This window comes from Durio zibethinus, chromosome 18 (genome assembly GCF_047325235.1).
Source record: "Durio zibethinus cultivar Kanyao isolate XHJ-2024 chromosome 18, ASM4732523v1, whole genome shotgun sequence".
NCBI classification, from domain to species: domain Eukaryota; kingdom Viridiplantae; phylum Streptophyta; class Magnoliopsida; order Malvales; family Malvaceae; genus Durio; species Durio zibethinus.
In genome coordinates, this window is record NC_143179.1 from 8,857,696 (window position 1) to 8,884,513 (window position 26,818).

A 26,818-nucleotide genomic window follows, 5' to 3' on the forward strand; every position below is an offset into this window, starting at 1 on the left:
CTCTAAACGTGTCTCTGACAATGACCCCACATAAATATAATAATAATTATATATAATTTTAATAAAATAAAAAATATTTTATATTTTTATATTAATATAAATTATAATACATAAAATTTTTTTTATAAATTATAATATAAAACATAAATTTTAATGTTTTTTATGATCTAATCCACTTTCTAAGACTTTTCTTGCCATGAACTTGATGATTATCCTACGGCCAAACCAATACCAACACAATGGTTCCGAAAAGAAGAGAAGCACAGAATCTATCCACGCCCACACACATGCACCCCAGTAATTTTTCTAAACGCTCGTTTACATTACCCCCCAAAAAAACAAAGAACCAATACTTGGAACTATCGTCCACTTTGTCGGCCGCTTTAATAAAAAATAATTATAATACCCGTATTGTCCCTTAATCTTATGATTCTAATCCGCCCTCACTCCGTGTCTAATCACCACAAAAAAATTACATCCGATCATTTTAAATATACGAATATAATATAAAAATAATATAAATAAATAATAAATTTTTAAAAATTATAAATAAATTTAATAAAATAAAAAATATATTTTATATTTTTATATCATAAAAAATTGTAATAAATAATTTTTTGTAAAATATAATATAAATATATAAAATTTTAAATTTTACTAAATACCAATATATAAATTATAGAAACAGTTTCTTAGATTTTTTAAGGGAGCCTCCAAACAGATAGTGCTTCTTGACCAAATCCCGTCTCTTCTTTCTATCAAACTTTCACATCAAAGTTTTTGTTGCAATAAATTAGTTTAATTAAATCATAAATACCGGTGGCTCTGGGGAGATAAACTAAAAGAAAATCAGCAGATTAGGGCCGGCTCTATCAGTTCAAAAGGGTCCACGTCACGAATCAAACATCACTGCTAGATAAAATACAATTCTTTATATAGGGTGACGGATCAAATCAATATTTTAGACTTACTTGTCGTTGTTAATGATTGTTACTCACGATGAAAAGACATGATATGACTTGCAATACTGTAGATTTTCCGAATCCAACAGTTTTTCCCCGGTCCCCATTTTGAAGTGAAAATGGAAATACTATTTTTTCGGGTTTTGGATTTTAGAAGGATCAGATCTTTGATGGTACATAGTCAAAGAGTTTGTGAACCAAAGTAACTCGGTTCAAACTTCAACATATCGAACAGGGAAACCATAGATGAAACTGATTGATAACAAATATTCGCCCCTTAACCTATTTCAGTTCCAGAGCCTCTGAATCATGAGGTTTGGAAGACAAAGTTCCCAATTTTTTTCTGGCCAAACGCTGCTGATCTTTGGCCTCCTGCCCACCATGAACTGATCTTTCCGCGAAGGACTAGAGAAGAAAAAACTTACTAGAAAATAGAAAATATCCATTTCAGCTCTAATCTACTAATACTAATAATAACATATTATCCTCTCAAGCAAATCAAACAAAAGAAGTTGCTAGAAGATAGAATGAAGAAATATATTACATTGATTAGTCATGATAAAAGAAATTACAGAGATAATCAGGAAGAAAATGAGCAAGAAAATTACGATTCATAATAGACAAAATGAGAAACAAACCGCTATCCATTCGTCGGCAGCCCTATTAAATCCTTCTCGACTATACAGAAGTTGCAATTTTCTTAATTTTTTACCAAAACAAAATTAATAGAAAAGAAGCAGTAGCACCATAAAATAGAGGTTTTCCCGATCTCTCTTTCCCTGTCAACTATTTACAATGCAATGATCCAAATCAGAAACATCATCAAATATTAACAAAAGTCAGAAGATTCGAAGGCCACCGATATATATATTTTTTTAAATTTCCAAAAATAATCAAAACAGAAGATGAGTCCGCTGTATCCACCATCCAGTCCATTCCTAAGGATCAGATTCACTTCACCAACTCGTATACCCATCCAACATCAGGACCCGATCCTGTAGGATCAAGTCGGTCAAGAGAATTTTCCTTACTCAGCTTCGCATACATCCTAGCCCTCAAGTCTCTCCCAGACTCCACTCTCTCCATTGCAGGTTCCTCTTCAAAAGCGTTACATTCCCAGAGGTCAAACTGACCTAGGCCAGACCGAGTCGGTGTACGAGTTGGAGTTGAAGGAGAGCTGCAAAAACCGGGTCGGAGCGTGGAGCCCCGAGGAGAACCGAAACCTGATCCCATTCGCAGGCCCCAAGAACAATCACCGCTCATTTTAGCTTTACCAAGCTGCAGATTACGCATGGAGGAAGCGAGTTCACTCACCGAGTTAAATGTGCCATTTGGCGACATAGGAGGTGAATCAGAAGGTGGTGATATCGGAGGTGACGCCAGAATGGAAGTTGGTGAAGAAACAAAGTCTAGACGGTGGCGTATTGGCGAGCCAACATAATCCAGATCACCTGAACCGGACCCATTTCCTCTCGGACTCTGCTGGGGCAAGACCCGAAGCTGCTCTGGCGTGTGAGCGAAAAAACAAACCCTTCTTTTACAACTGGTACCGTCTTTGCATGGCTGGGTACGGTAGCGGGCTGGGTGGAGCCAACACTCAAAAACGCCGTGAGCAAACTCACAGGAATCGCCTTTTTTACAGTTTCCCTTGCGAAAATCAAGACAAGCAGTTCCAGAATAATGGAACTTTCTCGGGTCTCTTCTTCGGGCCTTCTCACCCGGGTGGGCGTACGGACACTCAGTCCAGTCATGTGACCTGCCACGAGCGCACCTCCTCACTTTGAACTCGTACATCCGGAACTGGTCGCATGAGAATGCATCGACAGGTAAGTCGGAGTCCTCACTCAGCGAGTCAGACTCGAAGTCGTTTGACGGGAGGTAACGGTGGAGGGACGGGAGGTAGTCGACGGGACAAGGACTGTCGGGTGCATTGCAGTTATAGTTAACGGAGGGAAAGTTAGACGTCAGATCGTTGAATGGGTCCCACGCGGGGATTTTGACGGTGGGATTTTGTCGGGTTGGTTCTCCGATCATCATTTTTGGACATTGTTCTCTGTTTCTAAAAGAAGGAACGATTCTCTTCATTATAAACTGCATTTCCAACCCGGAGTTGTTTCGAGTTAACCATGGTTGAGTTAAAAAATCTACCGCATACACTTCCCTACTTCTACGGTTACAAAAGACGGTAGATGTGAGGGTGTAACAATTCTATATCACGGGCTCATCGTGGCCGTTGATTTTAGGTTATTGTATAGTCTTTACTGTTGACACCAGTGGGTCCCGGGGAAATTAGAGATTTGTGCTTATCCCTTTGTGATTGGCTTGGGTAGAATGCATCACAGGCGGGTGATCCTATCATCTATCTTCGTATAAATTGAAAACTGATTGCTTGGGGAGTGGGGTCGCTTTGGGAACATTTTGAGGAGAGTTGTCGCTTATCGCGGAATAAACGGAACAAAATATCGTGAGTTTAGGTGATCTTTAACTGTAGTTCAAGGAAGCTTTAAAGTGCTCTAAATGAAATTACTAGTAACTTCGAAGGTCAATCTCGAGGTTTCGGATATATTAAGACGATATTTTAGCGAGAAATCCTGAGATATGTACTGTTTTGGCTCATCAAGAAGTTTATTGACAAGTGGCAGATAGTGGCAACCATGCGCAAATGGGCTGATGATTCGGGATCGTGCATTGCAGCCACGTATGATTAAGTCTCTGCGAAGCGAAGAACTACTTGGCAGTTAAGAACCCGCCAAGCTGAGCGGTAGTGTCACGGATAACCCCTGCGCAGTTTAGCAAGTTTAAGCACAGTTTCTCTAGTCTACGCATGGGTGGCAGATATTTCCATGGCGGAGCCTCCGTTCGCCAAAGCAAATACGCAAATTCTTTTGTCCTGTTTTGAAATCAAAGGTGAAGTTAAATGCAATCTGATTCTTTAAATTGGTTTCGGAGAGAAATTTCCAACACTTTTTTTGGTGAGAAGAAAATATACGGCTGATGTTAAAGCGATAAGTACAGGAGCACTGGAAGCCAGAAATCTCCTCGGTCTAAGGAAATAAACGGCTGTGATTGCACCACGTCTGAATCAGGTCACGCAAAAGGACAAAAGAAGCTCATTATCCGTAGGAATAAAATAGTCCGTACTACGACAAAGCGGATCACGTGACATGCAGCACCCATACTCAAACTTATGGGTACACCTGGCTGTTGGCACAGTGAGCTGGCGAAGTTAAGCTTACTCCTTTGACTGACACCCCATCGAGGATGCGTACGCGTGGCGTCCGTTGTGGATTATTGCCTCTGCTCTTGATCCCTTGAGATCTCCAGACCCTGACTTTTTCTGTTCCCTTTTTTTTATTTTATTTGCTTCGAGGTTATCAAGTAGACATGGCCGAGTGGGTCAGTTTCTTTCGAGTATAGGTGTAAACAAGTTTTAAATTTGTTTGTGGCTCAGTCAGTTTAAATAATGGCATAAATTAAAGTTTAAATTTATTTAACGAATTTAAAATTACATTCAAATATGATAAAAAGAATCTAAGTTAGTGTCTTTGCTTAAATTTAAAATTTTGTATTATATAAAATATTAAAATATATATTTATATTATATTTTATATAAATATTATATATTATAATTTATATCAAAATAAAAATATAAAATATATTTTTTAATTTTATTAAAAATATATATAATTATTATTAAAATTTTAAATCTTATTATTTTTTATTATATTTATATTTATATTTATATTCATATCATATTTTATATCATAATTTAAAATATTAGATCGATCTTTACTATTGTATTTTTTTATAATTTTTTCATTTTTTCCTCTATGATTAAGTTATATTCTTACTTTCAATATTCTAGGCATGCAAGTTGTATTTCACAGCTACAGGAACCCTTTGCTTTACAAAACAAATAGTGTGGGGAACTTTTTTCTTGTGGAAGCATCTTTTATTTGACTCGTGATTGGTTTTGGATCAGGATGAAAACTCATTCATTCCACTTGCTTGAATTTTAAAAGGCTTTTTTGAAAAGAATGTGGCAAATATTTATTTAATATTCAAAGCCGTTTTCTTTTAAAGTTATTAATTTCAAATCTGTCCAAAAATGTGTATTTAAATTTTAGATCAACAATGAAATAAAAAATATTAATAAAAATAAAATTAATTATTATAATGTTAAAATTAAAATTAATAGCAAAGATATATGTTTGGAGTAAATATAATAATAACAATAAAATTAAAAATGATAATTAATTATCTGATCAAATGAAATAGAGAACAATATCTTTTATTTTATTTTTACACTAAAATAATCGATTGTTTTAGGCAAGGCAATTGACTGATCAAAATACAATAAAATCCAAATGAAACTAAGTAAATTAGCGATGGATCGATATGTATAAATAAAATGTTCATGGGCAAATAAAAAAATTTTAAAAAAAGTTTCACATTTTTTTGTTGATAAAATTAATAAATTTATTTATAAATTATATAAATGTATAATTAAAAAAATCAGCAAGTCGATAGTCATTTCATTAAAGGCCGTGGGTTAGGTTGTCTGTGTGACAAACAATTGCCTAAACAATACTTAGTGATAAACTAATTTATGTTCGATTATCGACAATTCATGGGATTTATTCCGTTGAAAGATCTCCGAGGACCGTGTTTTCCGCAATCCTGTCCCGCACATGACCCCACTAGGTGCAACATAAAACCCCAAAAAGGAAAGGAAATACCAAAAGAAGTTCCTTTCATTTTGATTTTTTCGGTTTAAAAAAAAAAGACAATTTGTTTTGGGTAGCTAGGGATGAGAAACACGTGGGCCAGGAACTGTGTCCAGACTGTAGTTGGAGTCAGTCCACTGGTAATGGAGAGGGTAAACTTGAAGCCTTACTTTGAAACTTCTGCCATATTGAGCTTGACCCCACTAGCTTTATTTGGTTTATTTTTCTATCTATTTTCTATTTAAAGAGTGGAATCTTAAAGAAGAGTGACAAGGTTGGGTGAATTTAAATTCGATGTCTTACCATCGAACTAATAGGGTTAATTGGATAAAAACTTTAAGTTAAAAAAAAAAAAAAATCATGGGATTGGTGTTAACAAAATTAAATTTAGTTATATAAATAAATTGAATATGAATGAATTTTATAATATTCATCATTTGATCGTTTATTTGATGAATTTTAATAAAATATTATTGATATTAGTATGTTATACTTAATAATAAATAAATAAATAAAAACTAAATGGTTTATGAACTTTTTATTAAATATTTTATTTGTTTATCTTTTTTAATATAAACAAATCAATCATTAATAAATTTTATTATATTTATAATTTATTTATTTAATTAATAAAATTTTAATATTATTTGTAATTATTTATTATTTTTAGTAAAAGAATATTAAGAAATAGAAATTAAATTTATTTACAGATTATTTTAAAAATATTATACCCATCTATACCCCTATTTAAATTGGCATTATCGCTAAGAGAGATGGAAAGCAAACAAGGGTTGGTGTAGTAAGTGAAGTCCAATGATTGTTAAAATTTGTGAAGTGGTTCTGACCAAGAAAACTCAAATTCATTGGTTTGGATTTTGGTGCTTGTTGCACGCAGAAAATGAAGACTGATCATTCATGGAGACAGGACCTATTTACTATTCATGAAATAGAAAAAAAAAAACTGCACCACTTGATTCATTTTTAGGCATAATCTACAGCCCATAAGAACTGAGAGAAGTGGTAAGGGTGAACGCTAACTGTATTAGTACTCAGGTTCGAATCCTCCACGCTCTCAACTTAATAGGTGATTTATAAGTTCAACCGTAAATGAAAATTTAATGAATCTGCAAATTTTAATTAAGTTGACTAATTATCCTAATATTATAAATGGAGTAATATTCTTTCGTCTTAAAATTTTTTTGTCCTAACCTTAAAGATGGGTTATTATCTTATGCTCCAAATTTTTTTTGTACCAAAGTAAAAAATGCCTATGCTAGTATATAGGTATTACTAAGATGCATATGATAACCTACTTGGTCCAAACTTCTCATTATTACTAGTAATCATGAAGTCTAATGACCTGCAAGTGGAGAAGGTAAGCTTAGCAAAATCAACAACAATAAGAAAAAGGAGCAAATCTTTCAATCATATTATGCACCAAGAAAAAAAAAAGGTTTTCTGTCATATTGCAAATGTTGGATGTTGGGCCTTGACACCACCAATTTTCTTTAGGGTAGGACATCTGACTCAGCTTTAAACATGAAAAATGGTTTGAGCCAGCAAAGAATGATCCATGGCCTTTGTAAATTTAGTCCTTGGAAAACTGTTACTAGAATTGAGTTTCAGCCTTTCAGGCAATTTGGGGCCTGTTACTGATCCATGGTTTGATTGAGTTCACATCCAATTTAAGATGGCAATCGAAATTCAAACGCCGTATCACTGAAACAAGAACTTGCCTCAAAATCTGCAGGCTTCTGCATGGAGTAGACTCTGTTAACGACAAGTAAATGGTCAATAAAATTGCAGAATATATCAGTATATGAAGATATCTTCGAAGAACACTTCTAATATTTTAATCCTTGAAGAAGTTTGAATATGTGATGAGATACAGATAGTTTAGTGACAAAAAATAATCATCAAAATATTTTTATAGTATTTGACTACTTGTTGCCGCAGCTCAGCAGCATGTTGAGCTTGATACGACAATTTTGGGTTGAGCCACAAGCAATGTCCAAATCACAAGTTTCATGAGAGAAGAAACCAAGCCCAATTCTGACAGACCAGAGGTTGCATTTTTCATGCGGCTGTAGCAGCCCCAAATCCAGGTAAGGCAGTCATGGGATTTTGGGCACTATGTCATCACACAAAAGGGTGAAACTGTTGTTGACACAAGTTTTTGGAGATGAAGAACCAGTGGTTCAGGTGTGACAACACAAATAATAGAAAATTCAATGATAGTAGCAAACTTTTTTTTTTTTTTGCAATCGACCTTTATAACTCTGACAACTTTATGAGGATTTAATGGACAGTCTGTCTTTGCTATCTTGGGTCCAATGGGTTTCAGGCTGAATCTCCAGGGTATTTTCTTGCCAATTCAACTTCCAGGTTCCCTTCTACTGGTGAGTGCAATGGATTCCAAATCCACCTTTCCTTCTTTCTCTGCCAAAAATAAAGGGTTAAATTTGTATTGCTGCATTATTTTGATGTTAATTGAAGCTAAAATAGAGGTTGTCATCACCCATGTAGGAGGGCCAAATGATGTCTTGTCCTAAAATTAACTTCAAATTGGAAAGTTGGTTACTTTCTGTTATATGATGAGCCATTCAAGATCTTTGCTTTTAGGCATCCATGCGATGGATTTCCAAATCCACATTTGTCTTTGGGTTTATCTTAAATTTAAGAGGCTTGTCTTTGGGTTGTCGTCAATTTTTTTTTGTCTTTTTGATTTTATTCACTTACATTGATTTTACTTTAACACAGTGCTTCTCTTAACTCAGCTAGGCTGTCTTTCCTGTCTGTAGTTTCTGATGAAGGTGTGCTTTTATTAAAAGATCCTCTGAAAGCATACGCTTCATCCTCGGCTCCGCAAACATTAGAAAATGGTTGCTTAGAAATTGAAGAAATGAATGTGTGTGGTTATAGCAAATTGTTGCTTATAAGCTGCATAACTCTTAATTGTCCATTTCCTATAGTTTTCCACTGTCAAGTACTTATGCTATTCTGGATCTTTTTCTTCCAGGTTTACATTGACAAGGGATCACAGTCACAGAGTTGTTCTATGATTTGTGAAACTCATGAACCAATTGGAGGGAACAAATCTTTTTCATGTACAAGTCCACCGGCATGAAATGCATCAAGTTATAGTTTGCTAATGGAAAATCTCGACGATTTAGAGGAGACATTTCTCGATTCAAATGTGTTAAAATTGGAGAGGGAAATTCTAATACAACTAGGAAGGCTTGGAGCTCTAAAATTATTCATTTTCTGTCTGTCTAGGACTCAGAAAGCTTTGAACATTTTGGACCTATCTGATGTTCCTGCTGATAGTGGAGAGTGTAATATGAATGGCTTGTTGGATAGTCAAAAGGATAAAATTATTGTTTGCTCTAGAAAAAAGAAACAATGACAAAAGGGAAGAGAAAGGGCAGTCGAAAACCCCATTATAATTTCTACACAATAGCTGCCTCTGAACACCCTGCATGGACGCTTTCAAAAGCCCAGAGTTTCTTCTGCAAAAAGCATGTCAGACTCTAGGAGGAGAAGAAGATTGATAATCGCTAGAAATGAAGCAGAAATCTCAAAGGCAGTAAGGTTGTCCTAAAAGTTTATGGAATTTCATGTTCTCTTGTCACACACGTCTAAGGCAATCTTTGACCACTCTATACTTTCCCAAGCAGGTGGTTGCAAACTTGGAGAGGATTAGAACAACTTTGGAAGAGGAAACCGGGTAGGTGTGAGCTTGAGTTGCTGGCCAGAAGCAGCTGTAGTTAATAAGAAGGTGCTGCAATAGCATTCGTGTTTTGGTTGGTACTGCAGAGATGAGCTACTAAGGAGTACACGCTCCTTAGTCCTCTACTTTACAGGGAACTACAGGGGTATGGAAGTTGCACATGAAGATATAATCCAGGTTGGTCATAATTGTTCAATATGTTTAGTTTTTTACGTACTGTACTTGTTTCGATTTCTTTTTCAATGTAGTAATTTTCTAAGTAGATCTTGCCTGAATAGGGATGCGTTGCCTTGCTTTTTCTTCGTCTACGTTAACAATTCTGATGTTTTGGAATAAAATCAACATCATAAATAGGTTAGGTTGAACGTTCTTGTTGCATTGGCCAAACAAGAACTTTCTTGTGAGAAGTATTACGTTTGAAGTGATGGGTTGACTTCTTGAATAATTATAGGAAGAGAATAATTCTAAAATTTTAAGAAAAAAAAGATTTTTAATAGACAAGTTTATATAATTATAAATAGATGAAGTGGATTAGGTATGAAAAATAAATAAATGAGTTATAAGATTTTATGGGATAAACATTTCATAAGACTATTGAAGATTAACATTTTATAGGTGTTTATATTTGTATGTTTGTAAATAGATTAGAGGAGGCTGAAAAAGTTTACGTAGGTATGGTGCATAAATGCATATCCTTATGCATTTGTTTGGGTTGATAATATTGAGTAAGATTAGAGGAGATTGAAAGGGTCTTATGAGTATTGATTATTGAGTGAGGTTGATATGATTTGTATGTTTGTAATTCTCTACAACTAATGAATCTTGTTTCTCATTTGTGGATGCAGGTCGGTTGAATCGAATCACATTAAATTATTATCTCTTATGTGTTTAATTAATTGTTTGATTTTGCTTATGTTAGTGTGGTTAGATTGAGGTCATTTAACCTAACAAATAGTATTAGAGCTGAATGTTCAAGATATGAGAATAGCTGAAGTTTTGAGTCACGGGAAAAGGTAAGTTTAGAAGAGCTCTATTAAATGAAGAAATTCGAGTTTGTGTTTTAAAAATTAATTTGTGTGAAACATGAAGACAAATAAGAGAATATGATTGTGAGACTTCTATTACAAGTGGAGCCAAGTATGAAAACATATGATTTGATCAAATTTGAGTTAAGGTAGAGATTGTTAGGAATAATGACTCAAATCACATAAGAGATTTGTTTGAGATTAATTAGATATTACTTAATAGACAATAAGACCTGCAGAATATGAATTATAAAAGGAGAAGAACTTTAAAAAGAAAGAAAAAAGAATATTTAATAGATAAGTTTGTATAGTTATAAATAGGTGAAGTATCTGTAAAATTAGGTATGAAAAAAATATGTAAGGGAGTTGTAGGGTTTTACAGGATAGACACCTAATAAAACTATTAGATATTAACGTTGTATGTTTGTATATTTATGAGTGGACTATAGGAGATTGAGATAATTCACATATGTATGATGCATAAATGTATAAGGATATGTATTTATTTAGGTTGAGAATACTCAATAAGATGAGAGAAAATTAAGAAGGTCTTATGAGTATTGATTGTTGAGTGAGGTTGATATGATTTGTATGTTCATAATTCTTTACAACTAATGAATCTTGTTTCTCATGTATGAATATAAATCGGTTGGATTGAATTACGTTAAATTATTATTTTTTATGTATTTAATTAATCGTTTGATTTCACTCTTATGATGTGAATAAATTAGGGCTATTTCGCCCATCACTTATTCCGTTTATTCCGTTTATTTTGACAGGTAGGAATTTTAGTTTGTTGTTTTTGACAGGCAGGAAGTTTAGGAGTTCTACAAGGGTCAAAAGGGTTTGACCGCACAAAGGGATACAAATTTTCTACCTATATGCAGTACTGGATAAGGTAATCGATTTCACGGAGGGTGGCACGGAAATCTAGAGGGATTCAAGTTCCTGTATGTAGCTTTCTTCTTTAGTAGATTATATCTTCAAACAAATATCATGCTAATGAGAGCCGGAGCTTAGACCTAAGTGTCATTATCCCGTTCATCTTTCTTTGCAGTGCATGTTAAGCAGAGCAATAATTCATTGCAGTGAACATGTTTGTTTTAATCTGCAAATGCATTCTTATTCTTTAATCCTAGCTTGACATCAGTGTCGATTAAGATGCTTTGATTAAGAACACATGTGGTGTGAGCAATGATGTTGCAGTAATTTATCCCAGATTTTATCAATAAGGAACCCAGAAAAACCTGTGATGAGGCAGCACATGAAGGAAGATATTCATGCTCTTTTGAATGGTTTGGAAACAAGGGAGAGGCAAGTCTCTCGAGGAGATTGGGAGGCTTTTTCATGTGAGCAAAGAGTGGATAAGAAGAATAGAAATGAAAACAATGACACAATTGAGGGACAAATAAACATGCAGAAATTTAAGCCATTATTTGGATTTGTAGTTTCGATTACAGTTTGAAATTGCTCTCAATTTAGGCTGCTTTTGGTGTCACAGCCTGAGACTACAAGTAACGTTCATTCTCCAAAACTATGATAGATGACTCACTGGGGCAAGGAATCGTCATCTTCAAAAAGCAAAAGAAAAGAAAATTATTTGTAGATTCACCTGTACAAAGCTTGAAATCAACATTGGTGCTTCTTTGAGGCAACTTGGTAATTGTCTTCACATGAGCAATTTGTACATCCTGAAACTAATTATGGCCTTTCAATTCTGCCAGAACCAAGCATGAAATTTGAATGATTCCCGGTAACTATCAATCATAGGCAAAAAAAAAAAAAAAAAAAAAAAAAGCTGTAAGTGTCAAGTTTTTGAGATCTTGAAAAGGAAATAAAGAGGAGAATATTTGTTTTGATCTTCTTTTTGTCTCAATATTGGACTTCCTTCTTCTTCGTCCAAGTTAACTATCAAAATCAAACTCTGTAATCTGACAAAACTTGTTTGTCTTTTTTCCTGTCTCCTGCAGTTGTGGTTTCTACTGTTTTCCGCTTCCGCAAATCTTTCTTTCCTCCAATCCAATCTCATGTTTTTAATAAATTTCATAATATATATATATATTCATATCATATAAAAATATTAACATTTATATATTTATATTATATTTTTTATAAATATTAAATATTATTATTTATATTAATATAAAAAATAAATTACATTTTTTAATTTTATTAAATTTATATATTTTATATTATTTTTACATTATATCGTGATATTATATTTTAAAATTTCAAATTTAATTTCAAAATTAATCAGTTCCTATCTTCTATTGTCCTGTAGGTAAATTCATCCTGGAAGAGATGCCTTGATTTGGACCTCGTTTGGACTCATCCATGCCCCTTGTCCACTCTCCTAGGTACCATACAAATGTTTTAATTTTCTTATCTTACCACAAAAACCTCTTTTTACCACATACGAATTATCTTTTGAAAATATATTTTAATATTTATCAATTTTATTTATAAAATTAGAAAATGACACGATCTTTTGGGAATAATAATATAATTAAAAAATATGTAACAATCTTTTTCATCTTGATACCGAAAATTGAAAACCTCCCACAAGTGACAAGCCCCCCTTAAATCACAGGAGCTCACAGTAATCGTCCAATCACACACCAAGCGAAGATACCATGCGGGTAATTCAATCAAATCCTGATGTTGCGCCTTTCCCATGATGGGTTTTTTGCGCTCCAAGCTACGCGCCTTTCACTCGATTCCCTCTCGTGCTTAAACTTCACTCCCAGTCTTAAAGGGAAAACTTTTTATTAATCTCAATTCTCAACAAATTCCACGCCGTCGTTTTAAATAAACCTTTGCCTGGGGGTTGCGTAAACGCTCTTTGTCAATGTTTGAAGGGCAATAACTTCCATAAAAATCTACGACATCCAACCTTACCAAAAACCTGAGTACATGTCCACGTTTGAGCAGCTACAAAACTGAGACCAATCCAGATTCAGAAACTAACTAAGCTCACGTAAGCTTGACCATTCTTTATCTTTTCCTCATCTTCTTCAAACCAATCAAACTCTCTCTCCTGCTCCCTGAAAAGAGTGCGTTCTCTCTCTAAACAAACTTCTTTTGGCTGCAGAGAGCCAGAGAGAAAAACCGTTTCTAGGGTTTTCAAATTGTTTTTACTAAATTTTGTAGGAATTTGGACACAAACAGATACGTAATTGTAAAATTTGATTTTCATGGTGGCTTCGACGGTCTTTGTTCACGTACGGTGCCGAATCAACATATTTACTCTAAAGCCGAATCTTAAGCCTCCATTCTAATGACTTTCACGAGAAGTGGATGGCTCGATTTCACTCTCGGTTTCTCCATTTGTTCACCTTCCTCTTCTACGCCACTCTCAGCTCTCTTTCATCTTCAACCCTCGAATCGGATTTTGGGATAATCGATTCGGATTCGGAAGCTCTTTTGTTCCATCGAGACTACTCTCCTCCGGCACCTCCTCCGCCGCCTCCTCACGCCCCGTCAGTATCTTGCACTGACGATCTCGGTGGAGTAGGTTCTCTGGATTCCACGTGTAAGATTGTGGCCGATTTGAACCTCACTCGTGACGTGTACATAGAGGGACAGGGTAATTTCTACATCCTCTCGGGAGTTAGATTCCATTGCGCCTTTTTGGGCTGTTCCGTAACCCTAAACATCGGCGGAAACTTTTCCTTAGGCGAAAATTCGACTGTAGTTACTGGCACTTTCGAGCTCGCGGCTTATAACGCTAGTTTTTTCGATGGCTCGACCGTGAACACTACAGGATGGGCGGGAGATCCACCGTCACAGACGAGTGGGACCCCTCAGGGAGTGGAGGGAGCGGGAGGAGGTCATGGGGGCCGCGGCGCGTGTTGCTTGGTGGAAGATAGGAAGCTGCCGGAGGATGTCTGGGGCGGAGATGCTTATTCGTGGTCATCATTGCAGGATCCGTGGAGTTATGGGAGTAAGGGAGGGACAACAAGTAAGGAGGTGGATTACGGAGGGAGAGGTGGTGGCCGCGTGAAAATGCTGATTAAAGGGTTATTGGAGGTGAATGGGAGCTTGTTAGCTGATGGGGGTGATGGAGGGAGTAAAGGAGGTGGAGGATCAGGTGGTAGCATCTATATTAAAGCTCATAAAATGTAATGTCTCTTGTTAACTTTGTTTCTTAGAGTTCTTTTGGTGTTGGTTTATTTAGTTTCCAAAGCTGGATGGTTATTTCATTTTGTTTGTTTGGTAAGTGAAAAACGGAAGTGCAGGAATAAAGAGAAGAAATAATTACTAAGTAGTGGAAAATTAGACCCTTAAGTTGCTGTTTATGTGACCTTGAAGAAGGATAATTTTAAGAGTAAATCATTGTTGATTGTAACGAGTTAATTACTTGTTGAAAGCATTGAATTTTCTTTGAATTAGACTCTTAGTTGTAGAAAAGACTAGAAAAGCCTATAAAAGTTTGTGAATGAGATGTTCTAAGCATAAGACGATGGAATAATAGTGATGAAAATTCAATTAGGCGAGCAATGTGTTGCCTGTTGGGGTGATGAATTGGGCTCATTTGATAAAACATCTTAAAGCTCTATTATTTGCCCTGTCATGCATACTAACTGGAGTGCAGGATATTGATGAAACAATCCCTCAAAGTTCCCTTGTATCCGATTTTCAACAAACTTTGGCTTCAGTGGACATAGTACTTGCTATTCATTGCAAACATCCAATGGCTGTGAATATAAATACTTGTGGATTTGTAAAGTGTACTTTCACTTTAGTTAATGTGGAAAGGTCAAAGCTTTATCCATTAGTGGTTAGTTTCTTACGTAATCATTAGGCCGTATAAGTTAATCCCTGAGATATCTGGTCTTGAATGTGTGGGTGCTAGGTGATTTACATTGTTTTAAACCCCATTTTTTGGTTGTAGGAATTGGATATGGGTATTGTTGTCATTTATGCTCCATTTAGGTCATGCCTGATGTATTTTATCTTAGTTTTGTTAAAAAAAAAAAAAGGTACAAGGCGATGGTAGCTGATAAATCCCATCTTATGTATGCTTAACACCAGCCTGTTCTTAAGCTTTATTTGTCTGCAATTGTGGAAATAATTTTCTTTGTCTTTCATTTGAATTATCTGACTCTTCTAGGATTATAACTATGTGTCAAATGTTGTTATATGACCTGGGTTTTATTATTGGTTTTAATGTCATAGTATCCGTTGTTCTGTGAAGAGCAGGACTGGAAGTGGGAGGATAAGTGCTTGTGGAGGAAATGGTTTTGCTGGTGGGGGTGGCGGAAGAGTTTCAGTTGATGTCTTCAGTAGGCATGATGAACCAAATATTTATGTGCATGGTAAGACATTTCCTTTTTTTGCGAGTTTTCACTATGTTGGAAAGCTTAATATTTAGTAAGATTAAGAAATTAAAGTTGTGTTTGGTTTCAGAAAACAGAGCCACCTTTTGTTTTCATTTTCTTGGAAAATGAAAAACATAAGTGAAAACTGTTTGGTAATTGAAAATGAAAACAAATTTTTAAAAAACAAAAATGAAAAAGGGTTGAAATGTGAAAACAAAAAAAAGATGTTATTTAATTAGAAAACAATGGATGTACATTACTTTTTTCCTTGTGTTTTGCAAGTTACCATATTTGAACACTTTTTAATGTCATTAATTAATAAATATATATTATATTTATAATTAGATGCCATTAATAATATCATAGAATATTTTATTTATTTCCTTATTTTTGTATTTTTTAAAAAACAAAAAATAGGAAATAAAAATTATTTTCTTGGAATGAAAATAAAAAATAAAAACAAAAAACATTTTTTCAAACCAAATAAAGCCTAAAAGTTTTCTTTTTTATTAATACTTGATTACTTTCAAGTTGCTAAAAGAAGGGACAATTTTCACATTAATAAAGAGCAAAAGATTGGCCAGATTTTTGAAGTGTGGTTTAAAGCAGTTTTTGATGATTATAGTATTTTGAACTGTAGGGATGCCTTTTGATGGTAAAATAAATGAATAACTTTCATTATGAATGAACTATTGTTGGATGATGAGCTTGGAAAATGACTTATCTTTGAGAGCTTTCTGGTTTCATCATTTATTTGTATTTGTTGTTTGTTTTCTGCTCCCACTTAGTGCATTGATGGTGACTGCTTGGTAATCAATTGAATATTATCTTGCAGGAGGAAATAGTCGTGGCTGCCCAGAGAATGCTGGTGCTGCTGGAACCCTTTATGATGCTGTGCTCCGAAGCCTTACTGTTAACAATCATAATTTGTCAACAGATACAGAAACTCTTTTTCTGGAGTTTCCTTATCAGCCACTTTGGACTAATGTCTATATTCGAAATAGTGCCAGGGCCACTGTTCCATTACTTTGGAGTCGTGTCCAGGTTTGAGAATTTTAAATCTTTATTTTTGTAATGAGATACTAAAAAGTAATGAGATGCTAAAAAATGTTATCTCCCAACACATGATTATTACTGGGTTTTAGCTCTTATTGGTTTGGATGCTTCAAAGTGGCTTTTTCAGGTTTTTTATTTTCTTTTTTAGCCACCTGAGCTACTAGTAAGTTGGTTATACTTAGCTTTAATATTTGAAGTTCTCTCTTTAAGGGTTTTCCTTTTGTTTTGGAGTTGCTACACTCTTCTAGCACTTCTTTCTGCATTGCATGTTTTATGAATATGCTTGTGAAATTCCAGTAGATAAATTTAGGTTTGGCATGGGGAATCTAATTCTGTTTTGTTCCTTATATAGGTGCAAGGACAGATAAGCCTACTATATGGGGGCGTGTTGAGCTTTGGGCTAGCACATTATGCATCTTCTGAGTTTGAACTATTGGCAGAAGAACTGTTAATGAGTGATTCTATAATCAAGGTGACTGATACATTTTCTTATGAACTTGAATGATGAAGTCTCATATTCTGTTTTGTATCATTATGTAATGGCAATATTCTCCATATTTGCTAATCAGTTTTCTTCTAAAGTCTTAACATTGTCATATTGCTAAGTTGTTAAGTAGTTTACACAACAGAATACCCTTTTTGAAGTAGTTGATTTTATTTTAATTGAAGTTTTATCTATCCGTTGTATCATTGTAGCCTTGCATTTCCGTTTCATTTGACACATTTTAGTGTTGTTAACATGTTTAGTAAGTACTGAAATATCCTTATAGAAGAGGCTGGATGATTTCTAAAAAGAGTATTATTTATCAGCTGTCTCAGCTGGTTTCTATTTATTTCTGTATCATTTGATAATTTCTGTTGCATTTTCTTCCTCTTTATTTATAATATGCTTCTGATACTTTATGATCCCCATGTTTGGCACACATCAGGTCTATGGGGCTTTACGCATGACTGTGAAAATATTCTTGATGTGGAATTCCCAAATGCTAGTTGATGGGGGTGAAGACACAACTGTTGCAACTTCATGGCTTGAGGCTAGTAATTTAGTTGTTCTTAAGGTGTTTAACCCACTGCATCTTTGCTATTCTGTTGCATGTTTCTCAGAATGTAATAATTCTTGACAACTTCCCCCTCAAATCTTTTTCGTACCCAGGAATCATCGGTCATACATTCAAATGCAAATCTGGGAGTACACGGACAAGGTTTATTGGATTTATCTGGACCTGGAGATAAGATTCAAGCACAACGTCTGATCCTATCGCTATTTTACAGTATTCATGTAAGTGATTATTTTATTGTGATAATTGATTGGATGCTCTCTGTTCAAAGTTTACAAATTTTGTTGGCTTTCGAATTTCTGATTTTATATGGATAAAATAAAAGTAAATTAAGTTTGCTGAGAACATTTCAATTTGGAGGCTAAGGTGTATGTCTGGTAAACTTTAATGGTTGAGTGACAGTTTTGGATAATAAGGATGCTTCTCTAGTTCTCTAGTGGTAACTGAGTAAGTTTTGCTCCTTTCTAAACTTTCATTTTCATTTGTGATATGTACGAAGGAAAATGATTTCTTTGTAGTTTCTCTGTGATTTATAATGTTAAGCACAGTATAAAATTTTCTTATGGAAGCCATTTTTGGATGGATGTGTGAGTTTGACCGTTGGAGTAAATTTAATGGGATTTTTAGTTCTTTTGTTGATTTTCCTTGCTGCCATATTCATGTTCACACAGATGGATTGGACTTCTTTCAACACCATGAAAAGATTTAATCATTATAACAGTTAAACAGAAATGTGTTGCATTGTCACATGTAAGGTATAAACACTTAAGAATACAATTCAGCAGTTGTGAGGAATCCTTGCCGTAGGATTTATATACTGTGTGCTGGGGGATTTGTAGTAGTTGTCCTTTATGATTAATCAATTAGTTATATCTGTTTTGTTGCATGAAGGTTGGACCTGGATCTGTTTTACGTGGTCCCCTTGAGAATGCATCATCTGATGCTGTGTAAGTTTTTGTTTTGGTTTATCACCCTTGTGTTGAAGGTTTGTACCGTCTTATAATATATCTCACTATTCCTCTCTTTGCATGTGGCAGTACGCCAAAGCTTTATTGTGAGCTCCAAGATTGTCCCTTTGAACTACTTCATCCACCTGAAGATTGCAATGTGAATTCGTCTCTGTCTTTTACTCTCCAGGTGTTTATTCAATATAGTTGTGCAGTAATGAACTGAAAAATATGCTTGATTCTGCTTATTTAACTATTTCTTAAGTTTGGTTTTTAGATATGCCGAGTTGAGGACATCACTGTTGAAGGTCTTATTAAGGGATCTGTTGTTCATTTCCATCGGGCAAGAACGATATCTGTAAAGTCTTCTGGAATAATCAGTGCATCTGGGATGGGTATGTTTCTCCATTCTGGTTTAGGTTCTTTTTCTTCAGTTTCTCTCTCTCTATCCATCTATAGACGTGTGTGCGCCCACACATACAAAATGCATACACATGCAAACATATCCTTGCACAGAAATCATCTCCACCTTAAAGATGGTCTTGTAGCCCATTTTATCATCTCTTACTTGTCTTGAAGAAAAGTCAAGACAGCGGAGCTTGTACATTTGTTAAAAGTCATATCTGCATGGACTTCTTTTTTTCTTGAACAGGATGCATAGGTGGTGTGGGTAGAGGAAATTTTTTAGACAATGGTATTGGCAGTGGTGGTGGCCATGGTGGTAGAGGGGGGCTTGGATGTTATAATGGTAGTTGTGTTGAGGGTGGTGTTTCATATGGGAATTCAGAGTTGCCCTGCGAACTTGGAAGTGGAAGTGGAAACGAGAGCATAGCTGATTCGACTACAGGTGGTGGTATTATAGGTAAGGTTTTTTGGGTCATTTTTTTTTTCCATGGGCATATATTTATGGCTCTTTTTTGCATTTTAATTTCTGAAGATTGTGACAGGTAGGTCTTAGCAAGGGTAGTTTGACTGATGTTTTATATTATGGTGTCAGTTTTCTCTGAAATGGTTATATGACCATGTGAAATTTTATTGATCATGCTGGGCAGCTAGAACTTTAGTGCGACTGGTTGGTCTATTTGCATTTACTGAAATACTACCTCTTTCATCTTGTCCTAGGATTGAAGTATCATGATTGTTTTAGCTTATAATTTGCGTTAGGAAATGTTAAAAAGGTTTAATTCTGTTATATGTGAAAAAAGGGGCCATGTTTGAGTTGTTGTATTGTCTTAGACTCTTATACTCAGCTTTGTAGGAGGATAGAAAGGGGAAAGTAAGGAAAAAGTTTTAATCTAGTGGTTGAGCTACAAAATAGCCGAGGTTCTTATGGATCTCAACAGTTAGATTAAAAAAATTTTTATCCTTCCCCCTGCTAGTGCTTGTATTTAAGATTGCTCCTTAAATTTTCATGAGATTTTGTCTGAACAGTAATGGGTTCTATGGAGCATCCATTGTCAAATTTGTCTGTTGAGGGTGCTGTGAGGGCTGATGGAGAAAGTATTGAAGAAACTGTCTGGCAACTAGAGTATTCTGTTTCTAATGGTTCAACCATAGCTCCTGGGGGTGGCTCTGGTGGTACTGTACTTCTGTTTCTGCATACATTGACTCTTGGCGAATCTGCTATTCTTTCAAGTGTTGGAGGATATGGTAGTCCCAAAGGGGGTGGTGGTGGAGGGGGTGGAAGGATTCATTTTCATTGGTCAGACATTCCCACTGGAGATGTGTACCAGCCGATTGCTAGTGTGAAGGGAAGCATCTATGCTAGGTTTGTTCCAATTTAATTTCTTTTTTCTGAATGCTAGGTTACGGACTCATTTTCCAGGTCCATGATATATTGGCAATCAATACTTGAAGTGGCGTATGTCCACAAAATGATTTTTGACTATTATGCAGCTTCTTCCTTTTTGTTTGATTGAGGGCTTTACTGAATTTAGAAATTAATCCCATAAAAGAAAAAAGAATATAGAAATTAATCAGAAACATGCTCATATTTTAACTATGAAGTGTAAAGTCCCTAATATTATTACATGGGGAATATTTTATGGATATGTTAGAAATGCAATGTTTTTTATGGAGTAACTGTTATTTAATTCACGGAGCATGTTGTATTAATTCAGAAGTGATTGGTATTCTATGCTTTTTATTATTTGAGAATATTCTAGATTGAAGCTTTAAACTGCAAATATAATTTAATAAGATTTGCTTTTGAGACTATATTTGGGTGGTAGAGTTAAATTGTTATGCTATAATGCTTAGATCTCATCTCATTGCTACAAATCAAATGGTAAAGCTGTTAAGTTTTTGAATTTACCTTGCTTTAAAGCACAGACCTGCTGTCTCTTGACGGAACAGTTTAAGTGCAAAATGTATACAACAGTTTATTTGTTGCAACCAGTGCAGTCACTGCCTGCCAAAAGTGCTTCTTACTTTGCTGTGCCATTAAACTAGGAACTGTTTCATTGCCTTCTAGTTTATACTTGTAATTTAAACTTGTCATTGACGCTTGTTTATGAGTTTATCCTCTTGGTATCATGGTGATGTTTTGATTTTTTTTACAGGGGAGGATTAGGTAGAGATGAGAGTGGTGGTGCAGAAAATGGAACTGTGACTGGTAAAGCTTGTCCAAAGGGGCTGTATGGGACATTTTGTATGGTAAGTTGGCAATTTTATTGCATTCTGAAAATTTTCAGAATCTTTTTGTTTAACATGGATTTTGATAGTTGAGGTTATACTTTTATTTGAAGCACTTGGAACTTTAAAATTATTCAATAACGAAATTAACATGAATTCTTCATTGAAATGCTTACACTTTTTTAAGGGGAAAAAATTTCTATCCAATCCAATTATGTCTGAATTTATGGGGAAATTTAATGTGAATGAATTTTGTGGAGGAAGTTTATTTTGTTCTGATAGTTGTGTAATTGGTTGGAGCAAGTGTATCTTTCATCTCTTTCTCCTAGTTTGTAAAAATCTTTTTTCTTCTTTTGAACTGATACAAATTGGTTAATACTTTCTCTTGTTAAGAGTTGGTTAACTTTTCTGTTTCTCCAGGAATGTCCTGTTGGTACGTACAAGAATGTTAGTGGATCTGATAGTTCTCTCTGTCATCCTTGTCCTGCTTCAGAGCTTCCCTCGCGTGCTGTTTATATTGCTGTTCGAGGTACATTTGAATGTTGTCAGTATTGACTAAAGTTTATCTTATATGAGATTCAAATGGCATACTGCACTACAGTTTTTGGATTTTTTATCCTGAAGTGTATTTTTCTTCTGATTTCATGTCCTGTTTAACATAAATTAATTTTGAATGTCTTCTTCATTATGGTCATTTAATATTCAAAACCTACTCCTTTCTCCACAGGTGGTATTGCTGAAACCCCTTGTCCTTATGAATGCATTTCCGACAGATATCACATGCCACACTGTTATACGGCCCTTGAAGAGTTAATTTACACATTTGGGGGTCCTTGGCTATTTTGTCTTTTACTTGTGGGTCTTCTCATCCTCTTAGCACTGGTGCTTAGTGTTGCACGAATGAAGTTTGTTGGGGTTGATGAATTACCGGGCCCAGCTCCCACTCAGCATGGTTCTCAGATAGATCACTCTTTCCCATTCCTGGAGTCATTAAATGAGGTTGTATACAATTTTTATGTGTTGATTCCTTTTATTATTTCATAGAATTCCTGGCCTTCTATGCTGATATTTGTATTTATTCTCATGTATTTGTTAGGCTATCTAATCCCTTGTTTTTTTGCCCATTATCCCCCTTGGTTGACTTTAATTGTGCCTTTTTTCCCTTTCAGGTATTGGAAACAAACAGAGTTGAGGAGTCTCAGAGTCATGTGCACAGAATGTATTTCATTGGTCCTAATACTTTCAGTGAACCTTGGCATCTGCCCCACACTCCTCCAGAAGAAATAAAAGAGATTGTGTGAGTATATTGCTCTCTTTTCTGCTGAATTGCTTCTCTTACAGCAATAAGTATCTCCTCTTGTTCTGTGTGTTGCATTTTATTAATATTTAGTCTTTATTGTTACACATTGATTTTATGTCCTTGACCTGGCAGATATGAGGGTGCATACAACACATTTGTGGATGAGATTAATGCAATAGCAGCTTACCAATGGTGGGAAGGTGCAATTTATACCGTTCTTTCTATTCTTGCGTATCCTCTTGCTTGGTCATGGCAGCAATGGCGCCGAAGAATGAGATTGCAACGATTACGTGAGTTTGTACGATCAGAATATGACCATGCTTGCTTACGTTCTTGCCGTTCGCGGGCTCTCTATGAGGGGCTTAAGGTTTCTATTTACTTTTACTCTTGGTTTAATTTGTTCGCTATTATGGCTTCATTTTACTTGGTTTACATCTTGTAGTTATTTTAGCTCCATCTTCTGCTTTTCTAATCATCATCTTTTGTAAACCATTTTGACATGTCCGAGGACTCAGAGAGATCCCTTTTATGCACTGAACTCTTTCTAGTTTGATTGTTAAATATTTTCATGCTCTCGTTTTGATGCTTATCACTTAAAAAGGCAGAATAGATATTCTTCCTATCTAATCTTATGTAATATCCTGAAGTTCTCATTAACTCTGGAGATTTTTAAGTTCTCTGATCAGTTTGTTTTCTAAACATGTTCAAGAAAAAAGAAACCAAATTAAAGGACTGATTAAATGGCTCCTGTAATACATAGTAGATGAATGCTACATTTTTTGCAGGTGAAAATGGTTACCCTAGGCCCAAAGTACATCATTGGTTGAGCTAATGCCATATCTGGTATTATAGTTGCTTGAGTCAAAAAGGCTAAAAAACAAACAGAACACATGAAAACATGTCTTACAGTTTAAACTTTTTGGGATTTACATGTTAATTCTATATTTACCGGTTTGAACGGTTTTTTAATCATGATTCAAGAGCTGTTAAAGCATAATTCTTGGATTTTGCTTCAAACTTCAAATTCTGGTATTTGGTCACTGTAGGTATCTGCAACTTCTGATTTAATGGTGGCTTATGTGGACTTCTTCCTTGGTGGAGATGAAAAGAGAACAGACCTTCCTCCTCGCCTCCCTCAAAGGTTTCCTATGGCTATAATTTTTGGAGGTGATGGAAGTTACATGGCTCCATTTTCCCTTCAAAATGATAACATTCTTACCAGTATTATGAGCCAGGTCAGTTCTCATATTTTAGCCATCTAATTGGTGAAAGCATGGGTTCATCTTCCAAATTTTAGTTGTAATGAAGTTCTGTTTATTGTTATACCTTCTACAGTTAGTGCCCCCTACTACTTGGTATCGACTGGTGGCTGGTTTGAACGCACAATTACGCTTGGTTTGTTGTGGACGGCTGAAAGTAACTTTTCGACCTGTTCTACGATGGCTTGTAACGCATGCTAATCCTGCTTTGAGAATCCATGGTGTACGCATTGATCTTGCTTGGTTTCAGGCTGCACCTGCAGGTTATTGCCATTATGGACTTTTGGTGCATTCTGTTGAAGAGGAAAGTGAACCTATATCCTTTGGAAATACCGATGGAGGAGTCAGAACTGAGCTACTTTCACGGTAATGTGTGTGTGTGCATGTGTTGTGCACCATTATTTGTTTGAACTTGGACATTTTGTTCCATGATCTGGCAATTTGAAACATGATCTGGTGACACAATACGAAAACGATACGAATAAAAGACATGGAGATAACACGGCTTAAAATTTTAGAAAAACCATAAATAGCTTTAATAAAATAAAAAAATTGTGTTTTTTGTTTTTGTGTTGATACGAACTGTGACATGCGATTTCGTGTCAAACACGATACGAATATAGTATTTTACATGACACGTTGACACGAATTGCTAGATTGGTACCAAAGGCATGTTGGCATATCTTGAGCAGGGATTGGGTGAATAAATAGAAATATATCCCTCCTCAGGAATAGGATGACCAGTGGGGAGTATTAGACAGAAGCCCAAGGAAATAAAGTTAAAGAGTCATTTGAGTTTGTATTGTCTGATGGAAAGAATTCAAATTGTTGAGTTTTATATATCATAAATATATGTGTGTGTGTATCAATATTATGGAATCATTTGATGCCTGATTATATGGAATTTAACTTAGTTACTTTCATGTTTGCTTCAGGGTGAAGACCCCAAACATGCAAAATCAATCTGGTTATCAAAGCGAAAATGCACTTTTAACTCAAGGTCACCAAAGCAGTGAAGGTTTTACAAGGCGGAAGAGGAGTTGTAGAGGGCTTATAGATACTAACAACTTACAAATGCTTAAAGAGAAGAGAGATATGTTTTACCTTCTCTCTTTCATAGTACACAATACTAAGCCTGTTGGTCACCAGGTATCTTGCATGAATTTAAGGAGTTACATTATTTTTGACTTGTAAATTATCAACAAATTTAAATCTTTCACGTAACACCTTGTTTATGATTGCAGGATCTTGTTGGCTTAGTCATATCGATGCTACTTTTAGGGGATTTTAGCTTAGTGTTGCTTACGTTCCTCCAGTTGTATTCAATATCATTGGCGAATGTCTTTCTGGTTTTGTTTATTTTACCACTTGGCATTCTTCTTCCTTTTCCTGCTGGCATAAATGCTTTATTCAGTCAGGGACCAAGGCGTTCTGCAGGTCTAGCACGTTTCTATGCGTTGTGGAACATAACATCCTTGATTAATGTTGTAAGTTCTTGGAACTTTTAATCCCTATTTCTCTTGATAACCATTGCTTTTTGTTTTGGTCTTATTTTCGTACAATTCCTATGACAAAGAAGAACTGGTATTGGATTCCTGTGTTCTCTGGCTTTGATTAATGGCACATCTCAACAGTTAAGCAGATTTAATATTTTCATTCAAATTGTCCTTAGTAGGATAGAGAAGTGGGAGAGGAAGGAGCTTGTGAAAAGTAAAGAGGTAAAAATTAAATGTTGGTAGGCCAGAAGAAATAGGGGTCTGGTCAAGGGGAGATATAAGAGAGTATGGACGAAGATACAAATTATAGTCGTCAATTTTGGAAAAAATCCTTAACTATTAAAACATTAATTTGGGAAGTAATTAACCTACAAAAGGAATATTGGTGAATCTAAATAGCATTATTCCCCCACCCCCCCCATTCCCCACCTCGTAGGCACAAGAAATTTTTTTTCCTCCCATCGCATTTCTCTCCTGCCAAGGAGTATTTGATGGCAAGAACTATTTCTTTTTCCCTTCCACTCTAGTATCCTTTGTATTATTCTTTAGTTGCTTCAAGTAGTAGCCTGTTTTTTGCTTCTAGTATGGTAAATCATATCTCATCTTTCACCAGGGTGTTGCATTTCTATGTGGGTATATTCACTATAACAGTCGGTCGTTATCAAGTAAAAGGATTCCGAACCTTCAGCCATGGAATATTAACATGTAAGTTGATGTTTTAGGTGCCAAGTAAATTTTACTGTGATACCATTCTTGCTTAACATTGGTGGTATCTGCTTGGTGTGGTTTTGGATGCAGGGATGAAAGTGAATGGTGGATTTTTCCAGCTGGATTGGTTTTGTGTAAACTTTTTCAGTCACAACTTATTAATTGGCATGTTGCGAATCTAGAGATTCAAGACCGCTCATTGTATAGTAATGATTTTGAGCTATTTTGGCAGTCATGACCATCATGTCAAAAGAGATACCTACACGTTAACAAGGTTCTTTTGTTCAGTTTTTTACTGTTCTATTTTGTATGTAATTTGAGAGTAACTAGGGAGTTCTTGACACAAATGTAGAAATAGAAACAAAGGAGACAAAAAAAAAAAAAATCGAAAGAAAAATATTGGATAAGGGCATGCATTCTTACCAAGTTCTTAAAGAATTTTCTTTAATTTTGGGAGTTCCAATGTAAATAGCAACTTTGGGTATAATGTTTTAGATAATTCATTTGTATATTTATTTCGTGTTCAGCTTGTTCCAGCAGGATTAATTGGCAACTGGAACCTTGCAAATTAATCATTCAGCAATGCTTATAAAAC

General features: G+C 35.2%; 1 protein-coding gene and 2 pseudogenes across 6 annotated transcripts; 2 read left to right on the forward strand and 1 right to left on the reverse strand.

The window, feature by feature from the left end:
* Nucleotides 1-1,460: 1,460 nt before the first annotated feature.
* On the reverse strand, nt 1,461-3,273 carry LOC111299294 (zinc finger CCCH domain-containing protein 23 pseudogene; annotated as a pseudogene). Its single transcript, XR_016329749.1, has one exon. The product of XR_016329749.1 is annotated as a zinc finger CCCH domain-containing protein 23 pseudogene (transcript).
* A 3,761-nt stretch (nt 3,274-7,034) lies between these two features.
* On the forward strand, nt 7,035-12,446 carry LOC111300891 (uncharacterized; annotated as a pseudogene). The gene is made up of 11 exons (XR_016330133.1): nt 7,035-7,064; nt 7,202-7,323; nt 7,380-7,472; nt 7,840-7,891; nt 7,999-8,196; nt 8,312-8,352; nt 8,450-9,275; nt 9,364-9,596; nt 11,254-11,414; nt 11,534-11,544; nt 11,753-12,446. The product of XR_016330133.1 is annotated as an uncharacterized LOC111300891 (transcript).
* A 1,044-nt stretch (nt 12,447-13,490) lies between these two features.
* Nucleotides 13,491-26,734, forward strand: LOC111299295 (uncharacterized). 4 transcript variants are annotated; one of them, XM_022894393.2, is made up of 23 exons: nt 13,491-14,565; nt 15,623-15,762; nt 16,601-16,809; nt 17,174-17,293; nt 17,751-17,879; nt 17,975-18,100; nt 18,771-18,826; nt 18,917-19,016; nt 19,104-19,221; nt 19,479-19,688; nt 20,258-20,594; nt 21,388-21,481; nt 21,881-21,989; nt 22,188-22,459; nt 22,630-22,757; nt 22,893-23,127; nt 23,807-23,995; nt 24,096-24,176; nt 24,270-24,385; nt 24,955-25,168; nt 25,264-25,506; nt 26,129-26,220; nt 26,314-26,734. In XM_022894393.2, exons 1-23 carry the CDS (start codon nt 13,742-13,744, stop codon nt 26,459-26,461), a joined length of 4,290 nt encoding a protein of 1,429 aa, XP_022750128.2. In that variant the 5' UTR covers nt 13,491-13,741; the 3' UTR covers nt 26,462-26,734. The 4 variants fall into 4 exon arrangements, with proteins under 4 accessions (XP_022750128.2, XP_089603415.1, XP_022750122.2 ...); XM_089747289.1 differs by having other exon boundaries at nt 15,647-15,762; XM_022894387.2 differs by having other exon boundaries at nt 24,096-24,385.
* Nucleotides 26,735-26,818: the final 84 nt, after the last annotated feature.

What these genes read in the sequence shown, in the direction of transcription:
- LOC111299295 (XM_022894387.2), top strand. Translation starts at nt 13,742, where the DNA reads ATGGCTCGATTTCACTCTCGGTTTCTCCATTTGTTCACCTTCCTCTTC. An exon ending in CGCTATTTTACAGTATTCAT is followed by an intron (nt 18,101 to 18,770) that starts GTAAGTGATTAT and finishes TGTTGCATGAAG; the next exon opens with GTTGGACCTGGATCTGTTTT. An exon ending in TAACATCCTTGATTAATGTT is followed by an intron (nt 25,507 to 26,128) that starts GTAAGTTCTTGG and finishes ATCTTTCACCAG; the next exon opens with GGTGTTGCATTTCTATGTGG.